This window comes from Zootermopsis nevadensis, unplaced genomic scaffold, assembly GCF_977971745.1.
Source record: "Zootermopsis nevadensis isolate Lab colony 2312 unplaced genomic scaffold, Znev_1.0 Znev_ptg000022l, whole genome shotgun sequence".
Lineage (NCBI taxonomy): Eukaryota > Metazoa > Arthropoda > Insecta > Blattodea > Termopsidae > Zootermopsis > Zootermopsis nevadensis.
In genome coordinates, this window is record NW_028259154.1 from 23,207,581 (window position 1) to 23,235,415 (window position 27,835).

The following is a 27,835-nucleotide window of genomic DNA, read 5'->3' on the forward strand; positions in this document are numbered from 1 at the left end:
TCTGTAACACGTTTTACAAACTCCTTTAGCAACTCCTTTACAATCATTACACAATACATTAGACTTGATCAATGGCTAGAATCTTAATTACTTTAATTACATTCATCCCATCGCACAATGTGATCCACACTTACGTTAAATATTATTCAGTTTACACGACAACTTCTTCCAGTAATTTATGCCTTATTCCTAACTTTACGTTGTTTGGTCAAATTTTCATCATCCTCAATCCTATCAAAAGTCTAAACTGAACTTTGTGACGTAATATTTATCATATCATTAAAATAATTAAATCAATTATGAAATTCCAGTCTAATCACGTCTTGAATACTAAATAATTCTCCTTTAACTGTTAATAATATGAATAATAATGAATTCTCCTGTGAAATAAAACTTCAAATTCTAGAATTTGAGTCGTTTCCAAATTTATAAATTGTGGAGATAACATTGAACGACTACTGTAAATATTATTCTTGATTCAAATCTGGTACTTGGTTTCAAATACTGAATAAGACTCCTTTAATTGTTAATAATATGAATAATAGTGAATTCTCCTGTGAAATAAAACTTCAAATTCTAGAATCTGCACCTACTCAAATACTTAGGGAGTGGTTTTCAAAATTTATAAATTGCAGCAGTGTCATTGAACAACTCCTCTTCTATCTTCTTATCATTTGCCTCGCTTTAGCGAGGTCGTGCTTTTTTTCCTCTCTTTTCAGAGGTTGGGTGATCTACTTAAGACATTTGGTACGACTCCTTCGACAAGTGATTAGCCCAATATCATTCAACGACGACTACTGATGTGAATCCTCCTCCTGTAAAACAAAACTTCCAATTCTAGAATCTGAACCTACTCAAATACTTAGGGCGACGTCAGCGAACAGAGAAAACGTTGCAAGGACCAGCTGTGATTAGATCCAGGACATGGATCAGACCCAATGGCCTAATCCGTAGAGTTGTTGTTGTTGTTGTTGTTGTTGATGTTGATGATGATGGTTGTTCGACAATGACTACTGCATATATTATTCTTGATTCAAATCTGATATTTGGTTTCAAATAATAAGGCATAAATTAGTAAAATTATTGTCGTGTTTGTTGTCATTACATCGCTGATAAGATTTACGACGGGAGAAACAATATCTGTAACTTATCAATTGCGTATGTAGCACTAGCGAATAATGAAACTTGTCAACACTCACCACCCTTTGAGTTGTCATATGACACTCACCACCTTTATAGTTGATGATCGATGACAGATCGGAAGACTGCAGGATCTCGGTGTGGCGCCGCGAAGCATCTCTTGAGCTCGGCGTCGCAGATCGGAAGACTCGAGGATCTCCGTGTGGAGCCAGGAAGCATCTCTTGAGCTCGGCGCCGCAGATCGGAAGACTCCAGGATCTCCGTGTGGAGCCAGGAAGCATCTCTTGAGCTCAGCACAGCGCAGCGCTAAAAAAACCCAATAATTTTTAGTCACATTGTTCATACAATTTGAATACAAAATTCTTTTTACACCTCTAAGTGAATTAATTTTAAATTTGTAAATGTCTAAGCAATTGCACTACGGCAAGAGGCCCTTACAAGCGGAGACATTTTCAAGAACAAAATAAATTTAAGAAGTCAAGAAACGAGTTAAAAAAATCTTTTATTACAGAATACTGAGTGTGGTTATAAACCATCACATTAATAGAATTTATAAATCATTGTAAATAACAATTTTTATTTCTTATTTTTTAAGTGTCAACAAGCGAACTTCAAGACGTGCCTCGATTTCTTACGCCATGTTCATCGGGCATCAATTGTTACTGCCTCATTAACAAGAGAGCAAAGGAACTTCGGCCAAGAAGCATTGAATGACTTCCGACACACGCTGAAGATAATACAAACCTGTCTTTCACATTCTTCGAGTACGGGGGTAGAAGACTTTTCCTGTCCTCACGAAATTGCAGGTACTCAGGCTAATTAGACCACTTGATTCAGAAACACAGTGTAAAGTCAGTAAAACTATGTCATTCACTTTTAAATATTCCGTCTTTACGAGGTGCGATCGGAAAGTTTCAAGACTGCGCCTATAAAAACCCGTACACTTCTCTCAGGTATTAAATTCATCCATCACCCTCGAAGTAGTTCCCCTGGGAGTGAACACAACGATCCCAGCGCCGCTGCCAAGCCTGGAAACATCCCTGGAAATCTTTCTTTCTTTGTCAGCCTGTCAAGCACCATCTGCGATTCTGCCTGAATCTCTTCTATCGTCTCAAATCTCCTTCCCTTTAGCTGAATTTTCATCTTTGCGAAGAGGAAGAAGTCACACGGAGCTTAGAAGTCGATTCTGCTTCTGGTCCTCAGACAGGAGCCTTGGCACAAACTTGGCTGCGATGCGTCGCATGTGGAGTTCTTCCTTTAGAATCAGCTGACAGGTCCCATAGCCTATCCCAACAATGTCGCACAAGTCGTTGATGGTACGACGTCGATCTTCGTAACATTTTCGGGCGTTGTGCTCGAAGATGGTCGTCCAGAACGCTCGTCATCATCGACAGAGGTTCGGCCATTTTTAAAACGTGAATGCCACACAAAAGTTTGTGCACGACCCATTGCGGGCTCCCCAAATGCTTGCTTTAGCATTTCACAGGTTTCCGTAGCTGTTTTGGCTAGTCTTTGGCAAAATTTGATGCACACTCTTTCTTCATGAAAATCCGAAATCGCAGGAGGGTCGGTGTAATGCACTACCAAAACGCCCGTAACTAAGAAACAAATCCTAATTCGATGATGCCTGCTGGCACACTGATTCACTATGAATGTAGGCCGCATCCCCTAAAGGCAGAAGCTCGTACTACATCTGGTTCGCCCTCTATTGACACAGTCTTGAAACTTTCCGATCGCACCTCGTATTTACTATCGCAAAGTGCATTTAATTATGGTGGTAGATTCCAAAATGTGATTCGGCGAAAATCCTGCATAAATCTACCAAAGTCCACAAAAATTTTGAGCTGAAGCCGCTCACTTCTCGAAGGAACCTTTTTTTCCCACGTCTATCGTTAGCCTCGTTTCATATCTCAAAACAAAATACTTTGTTACTCTTTAATTTTACTTCATGTATCAACTTTTCAACTACGTAAGACTTTTAACATTCGAAGAAATAAATATTGCAAAGAATTCGAGAAAACTCACCAATCATGATGCAGGTACATGCAACCCTGGGGTTGGGGGCGGTAGCCGAGGTCCTCTGGCAGAAATCTCGAATTACGAAGAGCGGTCATGGTCCTCCTCCGGTTGTCGGAACTCCTGAAGAATTAAGAAGGGGGTACCAATTAACAACTACATCATCGCAGTTTACATATCAATTTTGTGTGCAATCTGCTAAATAAGATAAAATAAAGGAAAGTATAAAGTTCATTGCTGATACTACATATGCATCAAGAGCCCTTTCGAGCTCAAAAATACAAAAGAGAGTGCCCCAAACAAGACAAAACTCACCACTGCACATTGAATGGAGTACAACCCCATGGTTTGGGGCGGTAGCCAAGGTCCTCTGAACGGATTCCCAGATTATGAAGAGAAGAAAGGAACTGCGCCCACTACAGCTGGTGGCGGAGGCAACGGTCATCCTCCCCTGGTCGGAACTCCTGAAACATTAAGAAGGGGGTACCAATTAACAACTACATCATCGCAGTTTACATATCAATTTTGTGTGCAATCTGCTAAATAAGATAAAATAAAGGAAAGTATAAAGTTCATTGCTGATACTACATATGCATCAAGAGCCCTTTCGAGCTCAAAAATACAAAAGATAGTGCCCCAAACAAGACAAAACTCACCACTGCACATTGGACGGAGTACAACCCCATGGTTTGGGGCAGTAGCCAAGGTCCTCTCAAAGGATTCCCAGATTATGAAGAGAAGAAAGGAACTGCGCCATTACAGATGACATCACCAGACACCGTCCCCCTTGGGTGGTCACCTTGGAAGGGTGCTGAAAGGAGAGAGCGAGTCTCAATTAATAAAATCTTCATTGCAGTTTTCATGATAATTTGAATTTGATTCTCACCTGCGACATCAAGTTTCAGCAATGTTGGTGGTCCACGGGTTGGAAATCATGAAAAAAAAAAAACAGTTCTAGTCAACATCATTTCAGTTTTAATAAGGACTTTGTCATTCAAAAAGCAAAAAGTGATGCCCCAAAATCAAGAAAACTCACCAATTAAAGGAACACAAAACACTCCGCCCCCTAGGTTAGACCGTGGTGAAGAGCCTGTCGACACCTCTGGAAAGAAAAAACACTTTCATTATTCAAAATACAAGGTCCCATATCACCAGAAAGTACTCATCACCAAAAATAGAAAAATATTCAAAAGTCAAGTAAACTCATCTTTATAGAGCAATCGACCAGACAACGCTCCGCCCCCTAGGTCTGACTGCGGTGAAGAGCCTCTCGATACCTCTGGAAAGAAAAGACACTTTCAATAAAAACAATACTAATGCACTTTCATTATTTAAAATACAAGGTCCCATACCACCAGAAAGTACCCATCACCGAAAATAAAGAAATATTCAAAAGTCAAGTAAACTCATCTTTATAGAGCAATCGATCAGACAACGCTCCGCCCACTGCGGTGAAGAGCCTCTCGATACCTCTGGAAAGAAAATACACTTTCAATTAAAACAATATTAATGCACTTTCATTATTTAAAATACAAGGTCCCATACCACCAGAAAGTATTCATCACCAAAAATAGAGAAATATTCAAAAGTCAATTAAACTCATCTTTATAGAGCAATCGACCAGACAACGCTCCGCCCCCTAGGTCCCACTGCGGTGAATAGCCTCTAGATACCTCTGGAAAGAAAAAACACTTTCAATTAAAACAATATTAATGCACTTTCATTATTTAAAATACAAGGTCCCATACCACCAGAAACTACCCATCACCCAAAATTAGAGAAATATTCAAAAGTCAAGTAAACTCATCTTTATAGAGGAAGCGACCAGACAACGCTCCGCCCCCTAGGTCCCACTGCGGTGAAGAGCCTCTCGACACCTCTGGAAAGAAAAAACACTTTCAATTAAAACAATATTAATGCACTTTCATTATTTAAAATACAAGGTCCCATACCACCAGAAACTACCCATCACCCAAAATTAGAGAAATATTCAAAAGTCAAGTAAACTCATCTTTATAGAGGAAGCGACCAGACAACGCTCCGCCCCCTAGGTCCCACTGCGGTGAAGAGCCTCTCGACACCTCTGGAAAGAAAAAACACTTTCAATTAAAACAATATTAATGCACTTTCATTATTTAAAATACAAGGTCCCATACCACCAGAAACTACCCATCACCCAAAATTAGAGAAATATTCAAAAGTCAAGTAAACTCATCTTTATAGAGGAAGCGACCAGACAACGCTCCGCCCCCTAGGTCCCACTGCGGTGAAGAGCCTCTCGATACCTCTGGAAAAAAAAAACACTTTCAATTAAAACAATGTTAATGCACTTTCATTATTTAAAATACAAGGTCCCATACCACCAGAAAGTTTTCATTACCAAAAATAGAAAAATATTTAAAAGTCAAGTAAACTCATCTTTATAGAGGAAGCGACCAGACAACGCTCCGCCCCCTAGGTCCCACTGCGGTGAAGAGCCTCTCGATACCTCTGGAAAGAAAAAAAAACTTTCAATTAAAACAATCTTAATGCACTTTCATTATTTAAAATACAAGGGCCGATACCACCAGAAAGTATTCATCACCAAGAATAGAAAAATATTTAAAAGTCAAGTAAACTCATCTTTATAGAGGAAGCGACCAGAAAACGCTCCGCCCTCTAGGTCTGACTGCAGTGAAGAGCCTCTCGATACCTCTGGAAAAAAAAACAATTTCAATTAAAACAATATTAATGCACTTTCATTATTTAAAATACAAGGTCCGATACCACCAGAAAGTATTCATCACCAAGAATAGAAAAATATTTAAAAGTCAAGTAAACTCATCTTTATAGAGGAAGCGACCAGACAACGCTCCGCCCCCTAGGTCCGACTGCAGTGAAGAGCCTCTCGATACCTCTGGAAAAAAAAGACACTTTCAATTAAAACAATGTTAATGCACTTTCATTATTTAAAATACAAGGTCCCATACCACCAGAAAGTATTCATCACCAAAAATAGAGAAATATTCAAAAGTCAAGTAAACTCATCTTTGTAGAGGAAGCAACCAGACAACGCTCTGACCCCTAGGTACAGCAGTAGTGGTGGTCACCTTGGAAGGGTACTGAACAGAGAGAGCGAGTACCAAATAATAAAAACTTCATTGCAGTTCTTAAGGTAATCTGAAGTAGAGCCTCTCTTATTCAGACGAAATGACGTATCTGCGACCCCAAGTTTCGGTGAAGGCTGTGATCAAATTGTCGGAAACTCTGAAAAACTAAATGCAAGTTACAGTTAATAGTTGCATTCTGGTGAGGGCTTTGGTTGATTCGGTGATGAAACTTCGGGTTCAGTAAGCCACCTAGTTAGTTAGATAGTTGCAATCTAGTGTTGATAATAATTTAAAATACAACCTGCCAATTACGAAGAAAACTGAAGAAGGACATAAGGTTACATGCTGCTAGCACGTATGCTTCAAAGGCTTTTCACGCTCAAAAAGAAGGGAAAATTGGCTGCAAATTCAAGAAAACTCACCATTTTAAGCCACATGACCTAACTCTGCCCCCTTGGAATATCACTTGTGTCACCTTTAGAGAGAAAACAACCAGACGCGGTCCCCCTAGGTTCATTTGCAGCAGAAGTGGACAGGTTGGAATAATGCTGAAAGAAGTGAACGAGGTCCAGTTCACCTTGAAAGAATGCTGAAAGGAGAAAGCAAGTCCCAATTTATAAAAACTTCATTGTAGTTTTCATGATAATTTGAAGACCTACAACAAGACACATCAAAACAATGAGACAGAACAAAACAATAAGACACAATAAGACACATCAAAACAATGAGACACAACAAAACACACAAAATAACACAAATCATAAGAATACAGGAAAATGAAACACTCAGCCCCCCAGGTACGACAGTGGTCGAAAGCCTGTCAACACCTCTGAAAAGAAATGAGTTCCAATTAAAACAATGTTAATGCAGTTTCATAATTTAAAGTTCCATCCATACAAATAACAAAGACATAAATAAAACATACAAGGTCTCTCACTACCAGCAGGTATGCATCAACAGAAATCAAGAAACATCCAAAACTCACCTTTACAGAGGAGACGACCAGACACCGTCCCCCTAGGTTCATTTGCGGCAGAAGTGGACAGGTTGGAATAATGCTGACAGAAGTGAACGAGGTCCAGTTAATAAAAATTTCACCTTGGAAGAATCCTGAAAGGAGAAAGCGAGTCCCAATTAATAAAATTTCATTGCAGTTTTTAAGGTAATCTGAAGAAGAGCCTCTGTTAATAAGAGGAAATGACGTATCTGCGACTCCAAGTTCCGGTGAAGGTTGTGATCAAATTGTCGGAAACTCTGAAAAACTAAATGCAAGATACAGTTAACAGTTGCATTCTGATGAGGGCTTTGGTTGATTAGGTGATGAACCTTCAAGTTCGTTAAGTTAGTTAGTTAGGTAGTTAGTTAGTTAGTAAGTTAGTTAGTTAGTTAGTTAGTTGCATTTTAGTGTTGCTAATTTAAAATACTACCTGCCAAATACAAAAATATAAACAACATAAGATTACATGTTGCTACTACGTACACGTCAAAGGCCTTTGACGCTCAATAAGAAAGAAAAAGTTGCCCCAAACTCAAGAAAACTCACCATTTCAAGCAACATGACTAAACTCTGCCCCCTTGGTACGGCGGTGATGGTGGTACTGGTGGTCACCTTGGAAGAATGCTGAAAGGAGAAAGCGAGTCCCAATTAATAAAAACTTCACTGCAGTTTTCATGATAATTTGAAGACCTACAATAAGACACATCAAAACAATGAGACACAACAAAACAATGAGTCACATCAAAACAATGAGACACAACAAAACAATGAGACACAACAAAACACACAAAATAACACAAATCATAAGAATACAGGAAAATGAAACACTCAGCCCCCCAGGTACGACAGTGGTCGAAAGCCTGTCAACACCTCTGAAAAGAAATGAGTTCCAATTAAAACAATGTTAATGCAGTTTCATAATTTAAAGTTCCATCCATACAAATAACAAAGACATAAATAAAACATACAAGGTCTCTCACTACCAGCAGGTGTGCATCAACAGAAATCAAGAAACATCCAAAACTCACCTTTACAGAGGAGACGACCAGACACCGTCCCCCTAGGTTCATTTGCGGCAGAAGTGGACAGGTTGGAATAATGCTGACAGAAGTGAACGAGGTCCAGTTAATAAAAATTTCACCTTGGAAGAATCCTGAAAGGAGAAAGCGAGTCCCAATTAATAAAATTTCATTGCAGTTTTTAAGGTAATCTGAAGAAGAGCCTCTGTTAATAAGAGGAAATGACGTATCTGCGACCCCAAGTTTCGGTGAAGGCTGTGATCAAATTGACGGAAACTCTGAAAAATTAAATGCAAGATACAGTTAACAGTTGCATTCTGATGAGGGCTTTGGTTGATTAGGTGATGAACCTTCAAGTTCGTTAAGTTAGTTAGTTAGGTAGTTAGTTAGTTAGTTAGTTAGTTACTTGCATTTTAGTGTTGATAATTTAAAATACTACCTGCCAATACAAAAATATAAACAACATAAGATTACATGTTGCTACTACGTACACGTCAAAGGCCTTTGACGCTCAATAAGAAAGAAAAAGTTGCCCCAAACTCAAGAAAACTCACCATTTAAAGCAACATGACTAAACTCTGCCCCCTTGGTACGGCGGTGATGGTGGTACTGGTGGTCACCTTGGAAGAATGCTGAAAGGAGAAAGCGAGTCCCAATTAATAAAAACTTCTCTGCAGTTTTCATGATAATTTGAAGACCTACAATAAGACACATCAAAACAATGAGACACAACAAAACAATGAGTCACATCAAAACAATGAGACACAACAAAACAATGAGACACAACAAAACACACAAAATAACACAAATCATAAGAATACAGGAAAATGAAACACTCAGCCTCCCAGGTACGACAGTGGTCGAAAGCCTGTCAACACCTCTGAAAAGAAATGAGTTCCAATTAAAACAATGTTAATGCAGTTTCATAATTTAAAGTTCCATCCATACAAATAACAAAGACATAAATAAAACATACAAGGTCTCTCACTACCAGCAGGTGTGCATCAACAGAAATCAAGAAACATCCAAAACTCACCTTTACAGAGGAGACGACCAGACACCGTCGCCCTAGGTACAGCGGTTTTTGTGGTACTGGCGGTCACCTTGGAAGAATCCTGAAAGGAGAAAGCGAGTCCCAATAGTAAAATTTCATTGCAGTTTTTAAGGTAATCTGAAGAAGAGCCTCTCTTAATAAGAGGAAATGTCGTATCTGCGACTCCAAGTTCCAGTGAAGGTTGTGATCAAATTGTCGGAAACTCTGAAAAACTAAATGCAAGATACAGTTAACAGTTGCATTCTGATGAGGGCTTTGGTTGATTAGGTGATGAACCTTCAAGTTCGTTAAGCCATCTAGTTAGTTAGGTAGTTAGGTAGTTAGTAAGTTAGTTAGTTAGTTAGTTGCATTTTAGTGTTGCTAATTTAAAATACTACCTGCCAAATACAAAAATATAAACAACATAAGATTACATGTTGCTACTACATACACGTCGAAGGCCTTTGACGCTCAATAAGAAAGAAAAAGTTGCCCCAAACTCAAGAAAACTCACCATTTAAAGCAACATGACTAAACTCTGCCCCCTTGGTACGGCGGTGATGGTGGTACTGGTGGTCACCTTGGAAGAATGCTGAAAGGAGAAAGCGAGTCCCAATTAATAAAAACTTCACTGCAGTTTTCATGATAATTTGAAGACCTACAATAAGACACATCAAAACAATGAGACACAACAAAACAATGAGTCACATCAAAACAATGAGACACAACAAAACAATGAGACACAACAAAACACACAAAATAACACAAATCATAAGAATACAGGAAAATGAAACACTCAGCCCCCCAGGTACGACAGTGGTCGAAAGCCTGTCAACACCTCTGAAAAGAAATGAGTTCCAATTAAAACAATGTTAATGCAGTTTCATAATTTAAAGTTCCATCCATACAAATAACAAAGACATAAATAAAACATACAAGGTCTCTCACTACCAGCAGGTATGCATCAACAGAAATCAAGAAACATCCAAAACTCACCTTTACAGAGGAGACGACCAGACACCGTCCCCCTAGGTTCATTTGCGGCAGAAGTGGACAGGTTGGAATAATGCTGACAGAAGTGAACGAGGTCCAGTTAATAAAAATTTCACCTTGGAAGGATCCTGAAAGGAGAAAGCGAGTCCCAATTAATAAAATTTCATTGCAGTTTTTAAGGTAATCTGAAGAAGAGCCTCTCTTAATAAGAGGAAATGACGTATCTGCGACTCCAAGTTCCGGTGAAGGTTGTGATCAAATTGTCGGAAACTCTGAAAAACTAAATGCAAGATACAGTTAACAGTTGCATTCTGATGAGGGCTTTGGTTGATTAGGTGATGAACCTTCAAGTTCGTTAAGTTAGTTAGTTAGGTAGTTAGTTAGTTAGTTAGATAGTTAGTTGCATTTTAGTGTTGATAATTTAAAATACTACCTGCCAATACAAAAATATAAACAACATAAGATTACATGTTGCTACTACGTACACGTCAAAGGCCTTTGACGCTCAATAAGAAAGAAAAAGTTGCCCCAAACTCAAGAAAACTCACCATTTAAAGCAACATGACTAAACTCTGCCCCCTTGGTACGGCGGTGATGGTGGTACTGGTGGTCACCTTGGAAGAATGCTGAAAGGAGAAAGCGAGTCCCAATTAATAAAAACTTCACTGCAGTTTTCATGATAATTTGAAGACCTACAATAAGACACATCAAAACAATGAGACACAACAAAACAATGAGTCACATCAAAACAATGAGACACAACAAAACAATGAGACACAACAAAACACACAAAATAACACAAATCATAAGAATACAGGAAAATGAAACACTCAGCCCCCCAGGTACGACAGTGGTCGAAAGCCTGTCAACACCTCTGAAAAGAAATGAGTTCCAATTAAAACAATGTTAATGCAGTTTCATAATTTAAAGTTCCATCCATACAAATAACAAAGACATAAATAAAACATACAAGGTCTCTCACTACCAGCAGGTGTGCATCAACAGAAATCAAGAAACATCCAAAACTCACCTTTACAGAGGAGACGACCAGACACCGTCCCCCTAGGTTCATTTGCGGCAGAAGTGGACAGGTTGGAATAATGCTGACAGAAGTGAACGAGGTCCAGTTAATAAAAATTTCACCTTGGAAGAATCCTGAAAGGAGAAAGCGAGTCCCAATTAATAAAATTTCATTGCAGTTTTTAAGGTAATCTGAAGAAGAGCCTCTGTTAATAAGAGGAAATGACGTATCTGCGACCCCAAGTTTCGGTGAAGGCTGTGATCAAATTGACGGAAACTTTGAAAAACTAAATGCAAGATACAGTTAACAGTTGCATTCTGGTGAGGGCTTTGGTTGATTAGGTGATGAACCTTCAAGTTCGTTAAGCCATCTAGTTAGTTAGGTAGTTAGTTAGTTAGTTAGTAAGTTAGTTAGTTAGTTAGTTAGTTAGTTAGTTGCATTTTAGTGTTGATAATTTAAAATACTACCTGCCAATACAAAAATATAAACAACATAAGATTACATGTTGCTACTACGTACACGTCAAAGGCCTTTGACGCTCAATAAGAAAGAAAAAGTTGCCCCAAACTCAAGAAAACTCACCATTTAAAGCAACATGACTAAACTCTGCCCCCTTGGTACGGCGGTGATGGTGGTACTGGTGGTCACCTTGGAAGAATGCTGAAAGGAGAAAGCGAGTCCCAATTAATAAAAACTTCACTGCAGTTTTCATGATAATTTGAAGACCTACAATAAGACACGTCAAAACAATGAGACACAACAAAACAATGAGTCACATCAAAACAATGAGACACAACAAAACACACAAAATAACACAAATCATAAGAATACAGGAAAATGAAACACTCAGCCCCCCAGGTACGACAGTGGTCGAAAGCCTGTCAACACCTCTGAAAAGCTTCATTGCAGTTTTAGAGATAATTTGAAGTTGATTCTCACCTATTAAGTAAGATAAGATGATTTATCTCCGACACCAAGTCCTCTTGGTACAGCGATTTCGGTGGAAGTGGTGGTCACCTTGGAAGAATGCTGAAAGGAGAAAGCGAGTCCCAATTAATAAAAGCTTCATTGCAGTTTTCGAGATAATCTGAAGTTGATTCTCACCTATTATGTAAGATAAGATGATTTATCTCCGACCCCAAGTCCATTTGGTACAGCAATTTCGGTGGTAGTGGTGATCACCTTGGAAGAATGCTGAAAGGAGAGAGCGAGTCCTAATTAATAAAAGCTTCATTGCAGTTTTAGAGATAATTTGAAGTTGATTCTCACCTATTAAGTAAGATAAGATGATTTATCTCCGACCCCAGGTCCCCTTGGTACAGCAATTTCGGTGGTAGTGGTGGTCACCTTGGAAGATTGCTGAAAGGAGAAAGCGAGTCCCAATTAATAAAAACTTCACTGCAGTTTTCGTCATAATTTGAAGTTGATTCTCACCTATTAAGTAAGATAAGATGATTTATCTCCGACCCCAAGTCCTCTTGGTACAGCGATTTCGGTTGTAGTTATGGTCACCTTGGAAGAATTCTGAAAGTAGAGAGTGAGTCCCGATTAATAAAAACTTCATTGCAGTTTTCGAGATAATTTGAAGTTGATTCTCACCTATTAAGTAAGATAAGATGATTTATCTCCGACCCCAGGTCCCCTTGGTACAGCAATTTCGGTTGTAGTTATGGTCACCTTGGAAGAATTCTGAAAGTAGAGAGTGAGTCCCGATTAATAAAAACTTCATTGCAGTTTTCGAGATAATTTGAAGTTGATTCTCACCTATTAAGTAAGATAAGATGATTTATCTCCGACACCAAGTCCTCTTGGTACAGCGATTTCGGTGGAAGTGGTGGTCACCTTGGAAGAATGCTGAAAGTAGAGAGCGAGTCCCAATTAATAAAATCTTCATTGCAGTTTTCGTGATAATTTGAAGTTGATTCTCACCTATTAAGTAAGATAAGATGATTTATCTCCGACACCAAGTCCTCTTGGTACAGCGATTTCGGTGGAAGTGGTGGTCACCTTGGAAGAATGCTGAAAGTAGAGAGCGAGTCCCAATTAATAAAATCTTCATTGCAGTTTTCGTGATAATTTGAAGTTGATTCTCACTGTTAAGACTAGATGATCTTACTCCACGCCCCACCCCCACTCCTAGTTTCTGTGTTTGTGGCTATGCATTTGTTGGAAATCCTGGAAAGCAAACAAAGAGACAGTTCCAATTAACTTCATCGTATTTTTCATAATAATTTAAAATACAACATACCAAATAATAAATAAGTAAATCAACATTTAAAGCATTAAAAATTATGCAAAATTTTAAAATAGTCGTCAGGAAATATTATTAGCTCTGATAAGTTAGATCATTGAGAGTACGTCATTTACTCGACATTATTGATAGGACAAATACTACAAATGATCCTTGAAGACCGTATGTTTATCTGTTCTTAGAATCTAGAAAGACAATTCAAAGTTGCATTTTATATTTTTAATCTGTTATTTTGGTTTAAATAACACAACATCTGAACAGTAACACGAAATTTAATTTGCGTAGTAAAATTTTTACTAATCACAAAATATTTGTGTAACGCATATTTTCAAATTAATAAATTTCACCCTCATTGTAACAATTTTTAATGAAAACCCATTTCTTCAAGCAAGTTTCTTATGGGACCAATAACCTGCTTCACATAAGTTTTCCAAGTACTTTAGATAAAGGTTAATACTCAAATCAGACTATATTTTGTCACCCTCGTGTTGTGACCTTTGCTGTGAAACTATTTTTCTGTCCGAACTTCAAAACAATCGCAAATCCATTGTAAATATTTCCCAAGTATACTTTGCATCACGACATAATTATTATGGATTTTAAGTTTAATCAAATTAAACAATATCCTCTCATTATACACATTTATAGACCTGTTGTGTTACTTTATTCACAGTTTAGGATCACACAAGTCTACAATTTTAAGCTACTTTTCATCGAATGCATCGTACTAACAATATTTAAACCAATGCGTATCGTAATAGATTTGACAAAGAATTCCAGCGTCTATCGTCCAATAACGGAACCTATCTCCTTCTAAATGTCCCTCTTATTGTACCTGATGACGGTGACAGATCTACTCCCGAAACGTCGTGTTATGAGAACACACAACGGACAGTAAGACAGAGGAACAGATTGGCTTCTTTCATATTCCAACTTTTCCTTATTTATATTATTTTGTTACAATACCAGTAGACGTGGTGGCCCGAATAAAGGCAGTACCATAGAATTTGCCTAGAAAAAACTGAAGAAACTCATTCACGATAATATTACTCCTTTCCTAAATTAAGTCCTCCATAGAAAATTATACTATGAATGGTTTAAGTAAGCCATGGACGTTAACTGATATTATTAATATAACATTATTGTTATTGCTATATCATAAATGACTGATATAAACATCAATAACACCACCTCAACAATAATGTTATATTAATAATATCTAGACACAACGTCCATAAAATATAACGTGAAAGATGATAAAATTATGAAATTGTAAAAACTATAAATAATTGTAATTTGACTTAAAAAGTTTATAATTTACACCTGATGACGGTTTGATAAACCGAAACATGTTGTGAATGTTCCGATGTAAATCGAATGCTCGATATGGAACATGAGATGATATTTTAATCATTTTAATTATCTTATCTTACTATTTTATTGTGATTTGACGGTAAACAAATATAATAATTATTTTAATTAATATCACAATATGACGCAGCTATACTGTATCTTATTAGTTCTGTTTGAACTTTCAAATATAACGCCACACTTAATGAAACAACAATTTTGAGAACAAAATATATTTAAAAATAGACCAATTTGTATGTGGAGATGTCATTTTCATTATTCTATCTCGTCTCAAAGTTCAGATGCAGTGTCTACAATGCTGTCAGATCGAACATAAATACGACCCAGACTGACACCCTCAATTTTTTTCTCTCTCTAACGTCAAAATATTCACAATCTTGCATTCGGTATAACATTACTACATACATATTGACGAATGCAATCCAAACCAATCATGAACTTAATTGTAATATAAGCGTTTCGTGAACTGAATTTCGTGGCGATGACGTCTAATTGCTACGTGCAGCACAATCAGCTCCACGCACTTAATCCCACAGTTAAGTACCCCATCTCCGATTCTAATCTCGAAATTCTGAATCGAGGTGCTACACATTTCGTACGCAGAAACTTAACACGTGTCCTGCACCATTACGTAATAGGCGATACATCACTTCCCACACCTTGATTTTTCGAGAGCATTTCAAGTAGTGATTCAATGCAACAAAACAATTAGGTTATTTGCAGAATCCCGGTTTCGAAAACGTATTCGTTTGTAATGTAAATGAAGTAAACCTTTTGAACTAGAGCCATTTCTTGGGACAGAACTCAGAGCGGGGCAGACATCATCCCAGCTGACGTTTCGAAAGAGAACCTGTCATTTCTTTCAACTTCTTTCAAAGATTCATACGTCCAGTTATATTGCACACACACACACACACACACACCCCTACACACGATACAAGATTGGCTTATCACATTAGAACATTTGAAGCTCTCACGAAACGAATACTACTGCAACCGCCCTTCCGCAGACTGTTATTCTTCTCACTCTGGTTGCCCCGGGGTCAAACCCAGTAGCGTGCCCGGTTTGCTTACGGTTACAGCTTTATATAACTTCGGATAATGCGGAAGGATATAAGGACTAATAATTGGTGTAGGGTTTGTCGGCGAGCAAGATTGTCCGACTCTCGGGGATTATACGGGGACTGTGATAGTTGGAGCGGCCGTGCGCCAAGGACGTGAAATCTGTGGGGATGATCAACTGCAGACCACACCGAAGTCACCTTGGAAATATTCCACCTTTTAATTCCTTTCAATAAGTTATTCTGATTTTTGGGCAGCGTGATGATTCGGCTGTTGTATTTTGTACTTGAAATTTGATGAATCGAGGAGAAACTGTCTGCTTGCCTTGAAGAACCGAACTTTTAGAGAGCGAGCCCCAACACAACCTCGCTTTTTATATTCCCGCAACGTAAATGTTCTTGAATTTTGAATTGAATATGACAATCCGATTCGTCCCCCAAAAAGTCACTTATGACGTCGGAAACGTGCCGAATAGCCACATTCAAATTCCATTGGTCCGAGTCGTAGTGGAGCAGCGGTCATCTGGCGATCGTCACTCCACACCTTCTATGGCGCCCCAAACCAACGGTCACTAAACCGAATGTCGGGGGAAGAGACTTTCACGCGCCAGGATGGCGCCACTCTCTTTCCCAATGTGATACATTGGACAAAGCCAAAAATTAATAAAATCACTCAAATTTTGATGTAATGAGGTGTACCAAGTATCATCTAATCACACCTCCTTCGTTCATATAAACCAGATTAATATGCCAAAGCCTGGTTTACCCCTCATCTCAAGTTTCAGTCCGTTCGGGAATTGAACCACGGACCTGGACTGGCACACTACCTCACGCAACTGAAACTGTAAGCATTGCAATGTTGGTATCTACCTAAACGTCCAATCTCCGTTACCACTCGGAATACCATCTACTCACATCTTTACTGCCGCGATAATTTCAAATTGCATGTAAAACAAAGGACGCTGAGGAAAATCACGAAATACTATTGTCACGATTGACGATCCAGTGTTCGAACCCCATCAAGGCAACGGAAAGCAGATAATGTACCAACTGCATAACAAAATCTCTGTTACATCCAACGAGAAGTGATCAGTGTCCACAAAGGAATCAATTTTGACAATTTTAACAAAACACTTGAGTTAAAAGACGTCATGAACAAGGCAATTACTGTGCAGATAACGGTGCCAATATTTCTATAAAATGAACCCCCAACAGCCCAAAGGATGCCTTTCTTTATACAAATCAGATAAAAGACATGTCTGCTAAGCTAATTTGAATTTGTTACGTTGGTAAAGTGCAGAATGTTGCGAGAATCAGTCAGACTCCGAAACAAAGTGAATTATTTCTATCTTTATTAAAACGAAGCTCTATTAAAGAAAATATTAATTACACTCGTCGAACGGCATATGGTAAAACCGATCGACTTACCCAATAAAAAAAACCTATGGTTGCCTGACAACGTAAAACGCAGGGGACAGGCATTTAAAACAAAGAGTGAGGATTTCTATTGCGAGTCCTAAGATAAGCTGTTTCATGAATTTCTACCTTCATGGGTAAAATTAAATTAGTCCTAGGTCTTTCCGACCACAACAGCAGCGAAAACAAAAATTTAACAGAATTTTATCTTGAAACCAGGACTAAACATCGACAATTAGCTATTTCCATATTCCGTCATATGCTAAAATTTTGGCTGCAAATCTTGACAAAACACCCCAAATTTACGTACGTAAAATCAGAACCTTGTCTTAGATTCAAGCAATGTTCGACGAAAAGTTTTCAGTAAAAGTTTATTAAAAAAAACATCATCGAAAAAGTAGTCTACCTTGAATTAATCTGTCCCCACATACATTCGATATTGTTTCAAACTTTTATATTTGAAACAATTTCTGAATATGATATTCCCACTGAAGCAGCCGAGATTCCAACCATCTGCCCCTTTGCTTCGACAGTTTATCGACCGTAACCCTCAAACATATAAATAAACAATTGTAATCTTTTAAACTAACAGCCACTACCACGTACTTCGCGACCAATAAAGATTTAACATCCGGTCCCATAAGTGACAAAGCGTGATCAATTTTTAAATAAACCGTTCCTACAAAACAACGGTTAAGCTTCACATGAAACTCTTAAGCAACGACGTAATATTACGACTTCACACATTCTCTCCGCCATAAATCGTACGTGAATTGTACAGTTCATGACACTTCATTATTTACTACGTATGAATACGCAAATCACCGCACCTAGAACACGGACCATCTCTAAGGGATCAATAAATTTCATCCACAGTACATTTTACGTAACTCCTTAATCCTTTCACAATACATCATACTAGCCTAATCCCCTTGCTCAATGTCATAATTATATTAAATACTGTTCCGTCTACACAAAAATATGTTTTAGTCTTGTGATCGTTCTAAATCTTAGTAAACGTCGAAACTCAAGTGTGACAAAAGATATTTATCATAAGAAAAGAATGTTAATTAAATTCAAAATTCGAGTCTAACTTAATAATTTAATAGTAAATAAATAATTCTGTAAATTGAAGTACTTCCAATCTACTTTGCATATTTATAAATTACAACAATAATATCAAACTGTGCCTACTTTGAGTATGATCTTGATTCAAATCTCAAATAAATTGTGTTAATAAGACAAAAATTAGTAAAATTATTGTTGTGTGCTGTGTAATCATGTCGGTGAGACTTAATTCTGAGTATTTATGTAACACCGAAGTGTAATAAAATTCGTTAACACTCGCTCAGACCATTGAACATCACAACAAAGTCCTCTTTCATTTTTTAAGTGTAAATTAGCGAACATCAAGTTCAGGATTGAGATCGTTACAACACTAACGACATGCCCGGACGTCTCGCACAATATTGACGAGCCATTAACAGTAATAAAGAACGAGGAATTTAGGCATAAAGACATTGAATGAGTGACTATACGTGATGAACATAATATAAACACGCCTTTCACACGTTTACAATGCAGCGGAAGAAATCTTTTGTTTACATGTGTGTGTGTAAATATGAACCGAGACTTAATTATCATCTCCATAGCAGCTCCGAAGTCTAGTTAATTTCCTCATAAGACTAATTACTTCATTTCACACAGGAACTGTAAAACTGTCCTTCTCTTTTAATTTTCAATCTCCATTTATTATCAGAGCACGGATATAATTTGCAAAGCAGTTACAAAATGGAATTACGTAAAAATTGTACATAAATCAACTGATATTTACAAACAAATTTTGGCCAGCATTTGACGGGTTTACTTTGACATCGATCCTTGTTATTGTTTCATCTCTCGAAACAAGATTTCGTTGTTCTTAATTTTAATTTAAATAGCTTTCTTTAAACTATGTACGTTGCTTAACACTCTGCAAAACAGATGCTGACAACAACAAAATTAAATTCAAAATTCTATCGCATATTTCCAGACAATTTTTGCAGCATTTACCTCGAGATTACTTTAACACAGACAATTTTCGGGCCAAGAAACGAACACGGGACGAGGAAAATAGTGGTAACAATCTGCTATAATGTTTCGCTTCTTCAGACCAATTCTTCACTAAATTCTGTGTGCATTTGTAATTTCGACCCCCATGACCCTTGATCTCCGGTCAGCCAGAATACTCCACATTTATTTCCATAATTTGTATACCAAGATCGATTTCGCTTCGCAGAGCAGGTATGCTGCATGGACCAGTATCCGGCTCGTCAGTCCAATTGCACAGTAGTGCAGTGTTCCGAACTCATAGCATAAACTCAGTAACCCCCTGTGGACATTCTACATTCCCGTGAGCTGTTTGGATGGGAGATTTGCCTCAGCTTATTAAAACAAATGCCCTTGCTGAAGGGATCTGTATTTATGCAGATCGTGTGATGCTCTTGAATCATGCTTCAATGTTCGTGACCAGAGTCATGAGAAATTTTTCAGAACAATGTAATGAGCATTAAATGCAGGCAGTTTGGGATACTCTGTATCCCCTCCCCCACACCGAGTTAACTTAAAATTCATAATATATAATCTGGAGAAATAAACTTCTGACAAAATTCCAAACTCACGTAATTACCATAAAAAATTATTATTTTTTAAAATTTAGTGACCACCTTGTCTATGAATGAACACAATCGTTCATAAACCGAAGGTCCACTTGCGTATAAACAAAATTTTACGTAATTTCATACCGTCCAAATTATAAATGTATTTATATTTTACACATACGACATTCTCTACGACGCAGACAGAAACCATAGTTTTCTCCGAAACTTACGCAACCATCAAAATCTACAAAACCTACAAAATCATGATCCACATTTTCACCTCTCTATAAAACTCAAATGTCATTGCATTTCAAATCATAAATTATACTTAATGGGGACTTTAAGAGAAAACCAACATTCATAAAATCAACGACAGATAAAAATTTAAAAAATATAATACGCAAAATAAAGGAGACCCATTAGATACCCAATATGACAAACTCGAATCCAATGATTTGTTATTGGGTTATGTGCCGTATCATCTAGCTAAATGTCCATTAAACCACAAAACACGACTAGTAGCCCGAGTAGGATTAAATTTAACTCAGTCGTAGTTAAAGCTTCAGAAAATATATATCGTAGTCTTTAAATCAGCCTTTACTATTAATAAATTGTGTACCTCAAGTAATGGTAAAGCATAAATACCACCGACAATTAAAGAATACAAATTCATTAACGCAGAAATTTTCAAAATAATAATTCAACAAAGTCAACAATAATAAACGTTTCTGAAGTCGGAGGCGGAGTGTAAGGCACCGTGTATTTTGTTCGACCATCAAATATGGTGGAAAATCGCATAAAGGCCACCATATTACTACGAAGTATTCAAAAAAATATTAAATCTTCAACAGTAACTGAAGCAGATGGACGAACTAACGCAAAGCATTGGCCAAATTAAATGGCGACTTGTTTGAAATTAGGCCTAAAAGCCTAAAAACAGATAAATAAAGCTTCAAGGCTGTGAAATAACCGCAACTAACCACAATAGTAACCAATATGCAATAACGAAAGGGCACAAAATGTGCCCGACTTACCTCAGGATTCCGGAAGTCCGTACTCAACCAGAGGTACAATGAAACTCCCTTGGTGAAAATAAACTTCTCTAAGGAAACCTCTGATCTGTCAGCTTGCCAAGTTTCGAGGTGCATTATGGGAAAGGCAAAGATAAATATTAAGCACAGATACTTTTTATCAGACAACTACCCACGCTATGGATCACAGATAAAGTTACATTTCACGTTCTCATGGTGACGAGTACATTGTCACACTACAAATGTCATACAGCGGTTTGCCCAAGAAATACATTACAAATTTAAACAAATAGCGTGTAAGCACTCAAGGTCTGGATAACATCTTACTCTGTAAAGTCATGAGGTCGCAAGTCTAAGCGTATATCGTGTCTTAAGTGAGCCACCGAGAACAACTACATACGCGGCTTAAGCTAGGCCTCTGTAGCTAATTTCACAAATAACGGACACAAAATGGAGTACCACTGAATCACAAAATTATTAAGTCTTAAATGGCAACCTTATATTATACGAAGTTAAAGTGTATTTTTTGTGGCCAGTGATAACTTTGTCGTACTTTAAAACCCACGGCCATGTTTTTAATCCTACGACCCAGAATGAGTACAAACCGCTCAAAACATTTCAGAGTCCAAACGTAATCACACGCCAACACAGCCCTTATTAGGGGGTAAAGAAGACCAGAGTCTGGAGCTTTACACTTTTTTCTCTGTAGGACAAAGACCTAAGCCAGCATAGTCATTATATTCATTTCTATTTCTTCATTTTAATTCAGGGATACATTCTTCAAAAAGTTGTCAGTGGAACCAAGGTTCCGGAGAATTTGACGTAAATACGTCTATACAGAAAGGAAGTTTATATATTGGCTTTATTCTAAATATTTCCTTTATACATGCTTTACAATTGAGTAAAGTTTGATTAAGACGTTGCTTATTCAACTTGAATTAGTTACGCTTAAGATGGGTCTGTGGTAGCTGAATGTAATGTAATGAAATGTTCCCTAGGTAACAACAATGCCGAGTAAACACGTTCCCTAGGTACACTTGTTACACTTTTTCGCAGTTTTCTCCTCCTCTTACCATCAGCTTCTGCAGTAGGTGAACGGTCATTAAATAAGGCTAACCCAGCTGTTTGAAACTAGAGTAAGTTAATATCGCAAATCATCACTTTTTATGTTTACCGCCGAGAGGTCATCGTAAGAGAACAGAACCAAGTGCCTCGTCGTCACTCCTGTGTGGTGATGTGATTATCACGTAAACCAGGTGGAGAACAATGGCGACCCTCGCTGACCCCACGCGTTCCAAATGCAATTTGCTTCACGTATGCCGTACAGACAGACGCTGGCCTACCACGTACTCAGATCTGTTTCCCATAACGAAACGAGTTGCTAAATTGACTGGAAGAATTCGGTTAGTCTCATCTCAAACTTCCTTTTCTGCAACACGACGAAGAGAAGAGACTGCGATGACTGTGACGCGCTGGAGACTCGATGGTCATCAGACGCTAAGAAACAAGTCCGACTTTGACTTCACGGCGTAATATTTATATTTAACTTCAATACATAAACTGAACTTACATGGAGGTACATATTACAAAAGGTCCATATATTTTACCAAGCTACCCCGTTCAAAAAAATACCATCTGTACTGATGTTCCACCTTTTCACGGAACTTGAGATTACGAAACTTCACTTGTCCTTGTATAATACTTAATATCATTTAAATACTTCACACATACTTGAAAATTTTACAATCCAAATTAACAAGACTCAGAAATAATTGCTGTTTCATTCCAAAGTATACAAGTTCATTGATTTACAATATTAATCTAGATGACAAATAGTTTACTTTAGGTACGAGTTGCTCTGTAACACTCATTTTCTAAGCTTGGCTAGAATACCAAATAATGTCAAAGTTTTCCTCAGCTTCCAAGGCATTTCTCACAGGTTATGATTACCTCCTCACAACTTATGGTCATCTTCTCTTGCCAATCAGTCATGCAACAACTCCAGTTCAGAGAGCATCAGTTATTAATAATATGTACCCAGAGCCAAAATAAAATTACAGTAATGCTCGTAGAAATGAGGACACTCTCCTCTCTTTAACTGAACACAAAACAATCCAAGTAAAATAACAAAACATTCAGACATTAACATATCTTCAATTCACAGATGTCTACGTGATTATGTCTTGTATCCTATTTCGTATCTGAAACAAACACAAACTTAAAAATCAAATTTCAATTTACGTCATTCCCATTAAGACAAACTCACTAAATCTGGTATTTGCTAAATAGTACATCGATAAACAGGAGCCAAGTCTTACGAATTCATTATAAAGTCTCCTGAAGAACCAAATGTTAGGAGACGTCATTATAATAACAGCAAGGTCACAAGGAGTAAGGATGGAGTAATGTGCACTACAGACTGAAAAATTTTTCAAACAAGAAATATGAATTTCATATGATATAATTTCTTTTTAAGTATCAACATGAGTACCACACACAAATCCGAAGATGGCTGACTTCTGGGATGTTGTAGCGTGCAATCTGATGATATTTCATTGAATCTTACTTCACGTGATGGCAGAAAGCACCTCTGAAATGTCGATAAGATCTAATTGCAATGTGACAGATGTTTATCATATACGAATATTATTTGGATCATTTCATATAAAATTGGATAACATAGAAACAAAGATAAAACATGTCATCAAAGTACTGAATACACATATAATTTATTTCAACGTACTGACAGCAAATGAACCTCATCTGGATGCATTATATATCTAATTGTTTAAACACCCTGTATACACAACGCAGCGTGTTGTAAAAGAGTACAAGTGAGATGGTAAAGTTGCGTCATATTGTGATATAATAAATATATATTATTTAAATCTTGGCCGTCTAATCACAATAAATTCTTATTAAATATTAAAATATTACAATAATTAACATTTAAAATATTAAATGATGTTCTTTATCGAAATATTCGATTTACATTAGACCATCATGGTCATGTAAATCGAATATTTCGATAAAGAATATCATTTAATATTTTAAATGTTAATTATTGTAATATTTTAATATTTAATAAGAATTTATTGTGATTAGACGGACAAGATTTAAATAATATATAAGAGTACAAGGGTTAGGTATGCAACTTACCTCAAGCAAGAAATTGCACATTTGGGTAGAACATGGTAAACCTGATATTAATTTCGGTTCTCTGAAGACATGTAACATGAAACTGCAATTGTAACAGCAGGTATCTACCTGAAATCCATGTAAAGACAATGGTTTCTGTCTGCGTGTTTCCGCAAAACTGCACAAGTAATGAGAAACAGCGCGTGTCTTGGTAAATGGCGATGCAATCATTTAACATAATAAAAGGTTTTAATACAAGTCCATGCATCGGTGATATCCACAAATCAATGCCCTTGGATGAAGAGGGGAAAATACGTAAGACTCACACAGAGAAGAAAATTGCATAGCCTAATGTTGTATGTCTTGTTTACAGTAACAGTTACTGTCAAATACTCCCAAATCTGCTAACAATTTTCATCAAAAACAGAATGAAAAATATTAAAACATATATTTGGGTCACACGTGCCACAGGGTCTGTGGGTTGAGAAATCTTCATACAGAAAAACCTCCCAGACGTAGTACTTTTAAAACAAGTTAAAATGTAACAGACGCAGTCCAACTAAGAACCATTTTGCAAGTGAAACTCCTTATTTCATAATTACACTTCCTGCATATCTTACTTTGTCATATTTACAGTTTATTTAAAAAATAAATAAATAAATTTCATATTTGCAAAATAATCTTATCTTGTTTACTCACTGTTCCAGACCAAGGTACCGATTTCACAACCACCTCACAACACTGAAACTTTACAACAAATCTCGCCAATTAAGACGAGATTAGGTAACTCCGCCCCACAGGTTCGGGGTTTGTGGTGATGGTCCGGATGTCGGAAACTCTAAAAATAAACTAATAAACAGTTTCCATATAACAAGAACATCATTAATTTGCAATAAAATATTTAGCATATGGAGAAATGCTAAAAGCCTCACTTAACCAGCGTTCTAATTACCTTCGACACTAACAAACACTGACGCGTAGTATCAAACCGTCCCATAACAAGCCCAATTGAACACATCTGAAGCCCTCGTATCAACCTCAGACTGGGTCAAAAGAACACTGAGTACTTAATTAAACGCACAAACTGTCAGAATAAAAATCAGAAACTGGATAATTGCTTTTAACGCCGCGATTACTGGTAGACCAGAAAATGCCATTAAAATATTCGAAGCGTCACCACCATAAAAACCAGCCAAATTTTTACAAAAACCACCAAATAGCTAAAGCCTTACGCGAATTCAAATTACCATCGTCCACACAAACACAAGCTGAGACGTAATTAACAAAATGGCCGACTTACGTAAAGACTGAACACATACGCGCTGTACCGGAGCAGGAGACATACAACCGCAAAAGGAAAGTCGACTTGTTCGGAAGAAACCTCGGAACCGGTGACCTGACAAGTTTCGCGGAGCACGCAGGGAAAACCAAAGATGAAAATCTCGTCAAACGCTTGTCGGCAGAGATAACTAAGGGACAGAGAATTAAAAAAAGCTAAAAAACATAAAATAACTGGCAGCGTCCTCTGTGCGGGAACATGGGGACCCACCACAAGCGCCATCCCGCAAAGAGGGCGCAAGACGTTATTATCTGCTTTGAGAGATTTGTTTTAATTTCCTAAGACCACTCGGCCGCTGGGGATGAGCCCCCCTTTCGGAATTATTCGATATCAATTACCGCGCTTTCGCTGCTGGTACTATTTTCGAATTTTGAGTGGTCCTTTTATCATACCTAATCTTATTAAGATCTTGCTATATCCTGTAGACAAGATCTGTTGCCAGGTGGCTTAGTCGAAAGAGTCGGACGACTTGCCTCGCCCACGAGGTCCTGTTTTCAGTAGCGTGCAAGCGCAAAGCCAACGAGTAGGACTCGTCCGACTCGGGCGGTTCGTTGGAACCCGCCACCAGGCGCCCGGGCCTCTGCTCGCTCAAGGAACGGCCTGGGCCTCCACCTCCCTTCGCGGGGAGGTTTTTTTGGGGGTGCCCCTGGGAGTGCCTGCGGTTGGCACCCGGGGCGGGGGAGGGTGCCTGCGGTTGGCACCCGGGGCGGGGGAGGGTGCCTGCGGTTGGCACCCGATGCGGGGGAGGGTGCCTGCGGTTGGCACCCGATGCGGGGGAGGGTGCCTGCGGTTGGCACCCGATGCGGGGGAGTGTGCCTGCGGTTGGCACCCGATGCGGGGGAGGGTGCCTGCGGTTGGCACCCGATGCGGGGGAGGGTGCCTGCGGTTGGCACCCGATGCGGGGGAGGGTGCCTGCGGTTGGCACCCGATGCGGGGGAGGGTGCCTGCGGTTGGCACCCGATGCGGGGGAGGGTGCCTGCGGTTGGCACCCGATGCGGGGGAGGGTGCCTGCGGTTGGCACCCGATGCGGGGGAGGGTGCCTGCGGTTGGCACCCGATGCGGGGGAGGGTGCCTGCGGTTGGCACCCGATGCGGGGGAGGGTGCCTGCGGTTGGCACCCGGGGCGGTGGGGGTTTGCGTGCCTACAGTTGGCACGCGGGGGGGGGGGGGGTTGCGTGCCTACAGTTGACCCGGGGCGGCGAGGGGGATGCCTGCAGGCACAAAAAGGTTGGGACCACTGATGTATAAAATAATTTCGAAATTTCAGCGACACGGGTACCACGTAATCTAACCTAATCCTACACATACTGATCTGACCTGCCCTAAACTAACCTTAATTATCCAAAAGCAACATAACCTACCTAGACTCAACCTAAACTAACCCAAATTAACGTAATCTATCCCAACACAAATTAAGCACAGAGTATATAACATGACCGTAAAATAACCTTGAGATATCTATGACCTCTAAATGATGTGTGCAAAGTCACTCAAGATTCCTACAGCTCTCTTCCTATATGCGTGACAATTTTATTTCGAATTACCTTGAAAAGTTTGAGGCCAATATTTCTCAGTTTGCTTGATCTTGTTGTGGTCTTCACATGACCTTGGCCTATCCGTGACCTCATTTTAACATGAGTATGGTCAACCAGGTATTTACGGTTTGGCGGAAATAAACATTAAAATATATGACCGTCAGAATTTTAAAGACACGTATGTAGAAAACTACTAAGTCGATTTTGTGGTGCATTCCATATGATCATGACCTATACGTGACTTAATTTCGACATGAGTATGGTCAACGAGGTATTCAAGGTTTGGCAGAAATAATCGTGAATTGAGAATTTTAAAGACCTCTATCTGGGAAACTATTGGACTGATTTTGTCGTGACTTCCATAAGACGTTAACCCATACGTGACCTCATTTTGACATGAGTACGATGGTCAACCAGGTATTTACGGTATGGCAGAAATAATGTCTTATCCAGCTTTTATTGTTGCGTGATCTTTGCCGAAATTGGAATGTATTAATAAATTTTAGTAAATTTTTGGATTGTTAGGTGTTTGGACCTTGTCCATCATCAAATGTTATAAAATACACAACATTTTGAGAACTGGATCTGTCCTCATCTTCAGGTGTTGTGAAGGAGGCACCTACTCTCTGGGATCCATTAGAAAGAGCTGATCTCAATCACTGGACCAGTGGACACATGAAGATGAGAAAATATAAAGTCTTTGAAACGTGTATTTTATAACGTTAGACAACCGACAAAGGGCCGGAA

General features: G+C 38.5%; 1 protein-coding gene and 2 long non-coding RNA genes across 4 annotated transcripts in view; 1 reads left to right on the forward strand and 2 right to left on the reverse strand.

Moving 5' to 3' along the window:
* LOC110827590 (uncharacterized) overlaps window positions 1–1,899 on the forward strand; it is a 67,339-nt gene extending 65,440 nt beyond the window's left edge. The window contains exon 7 of the long non-coding RNA XR_015536543.1: window positions 1,736–1,899. This is a non-coding gene — a long non-coding RNA (uncharacterized LOC110827590). The remainder of the gene's footprint in view (window positions 1–1,735) is intronic.
* Window positions 1–26,227, reverse strand: LOC147873049 (uncharacterized). The gene is made up of 3 exons (XR_015536541.1): window positions 25,168–26,227; window positions 3,166–3,279; window positions 1–1,446 (listed from the first exon to the last, which is right to left on the reverse strand). It is a non-coding gene; the product is annotated as an uncharacterized LOC147873049 (long non-coding RNA).
* LOC147873050 (uncharacterized) overlaps window positions 21,922–27,835 on the reverse strand; it is a 10,214-nt gene continuing 4,300 nt past the window's right edge. The window contains exon 5 of one of the 2 annotated variants that reach the window (XM_087353748.1): window positions 21,922–25,053. In XM_087353748.1, the coding sequence (XP_087209874.1) occupies window positions 24,995–25,053 (59 nt within the window). In that variant the 3' untranslated portion in view covers window positions 21,922–24,994. Of the gene's footprint in view, window positions 25,065–27,835 lie in introns of both variants that reach the window. The other variant, XM_087353749.1, reaches the window with a different exon arrangement.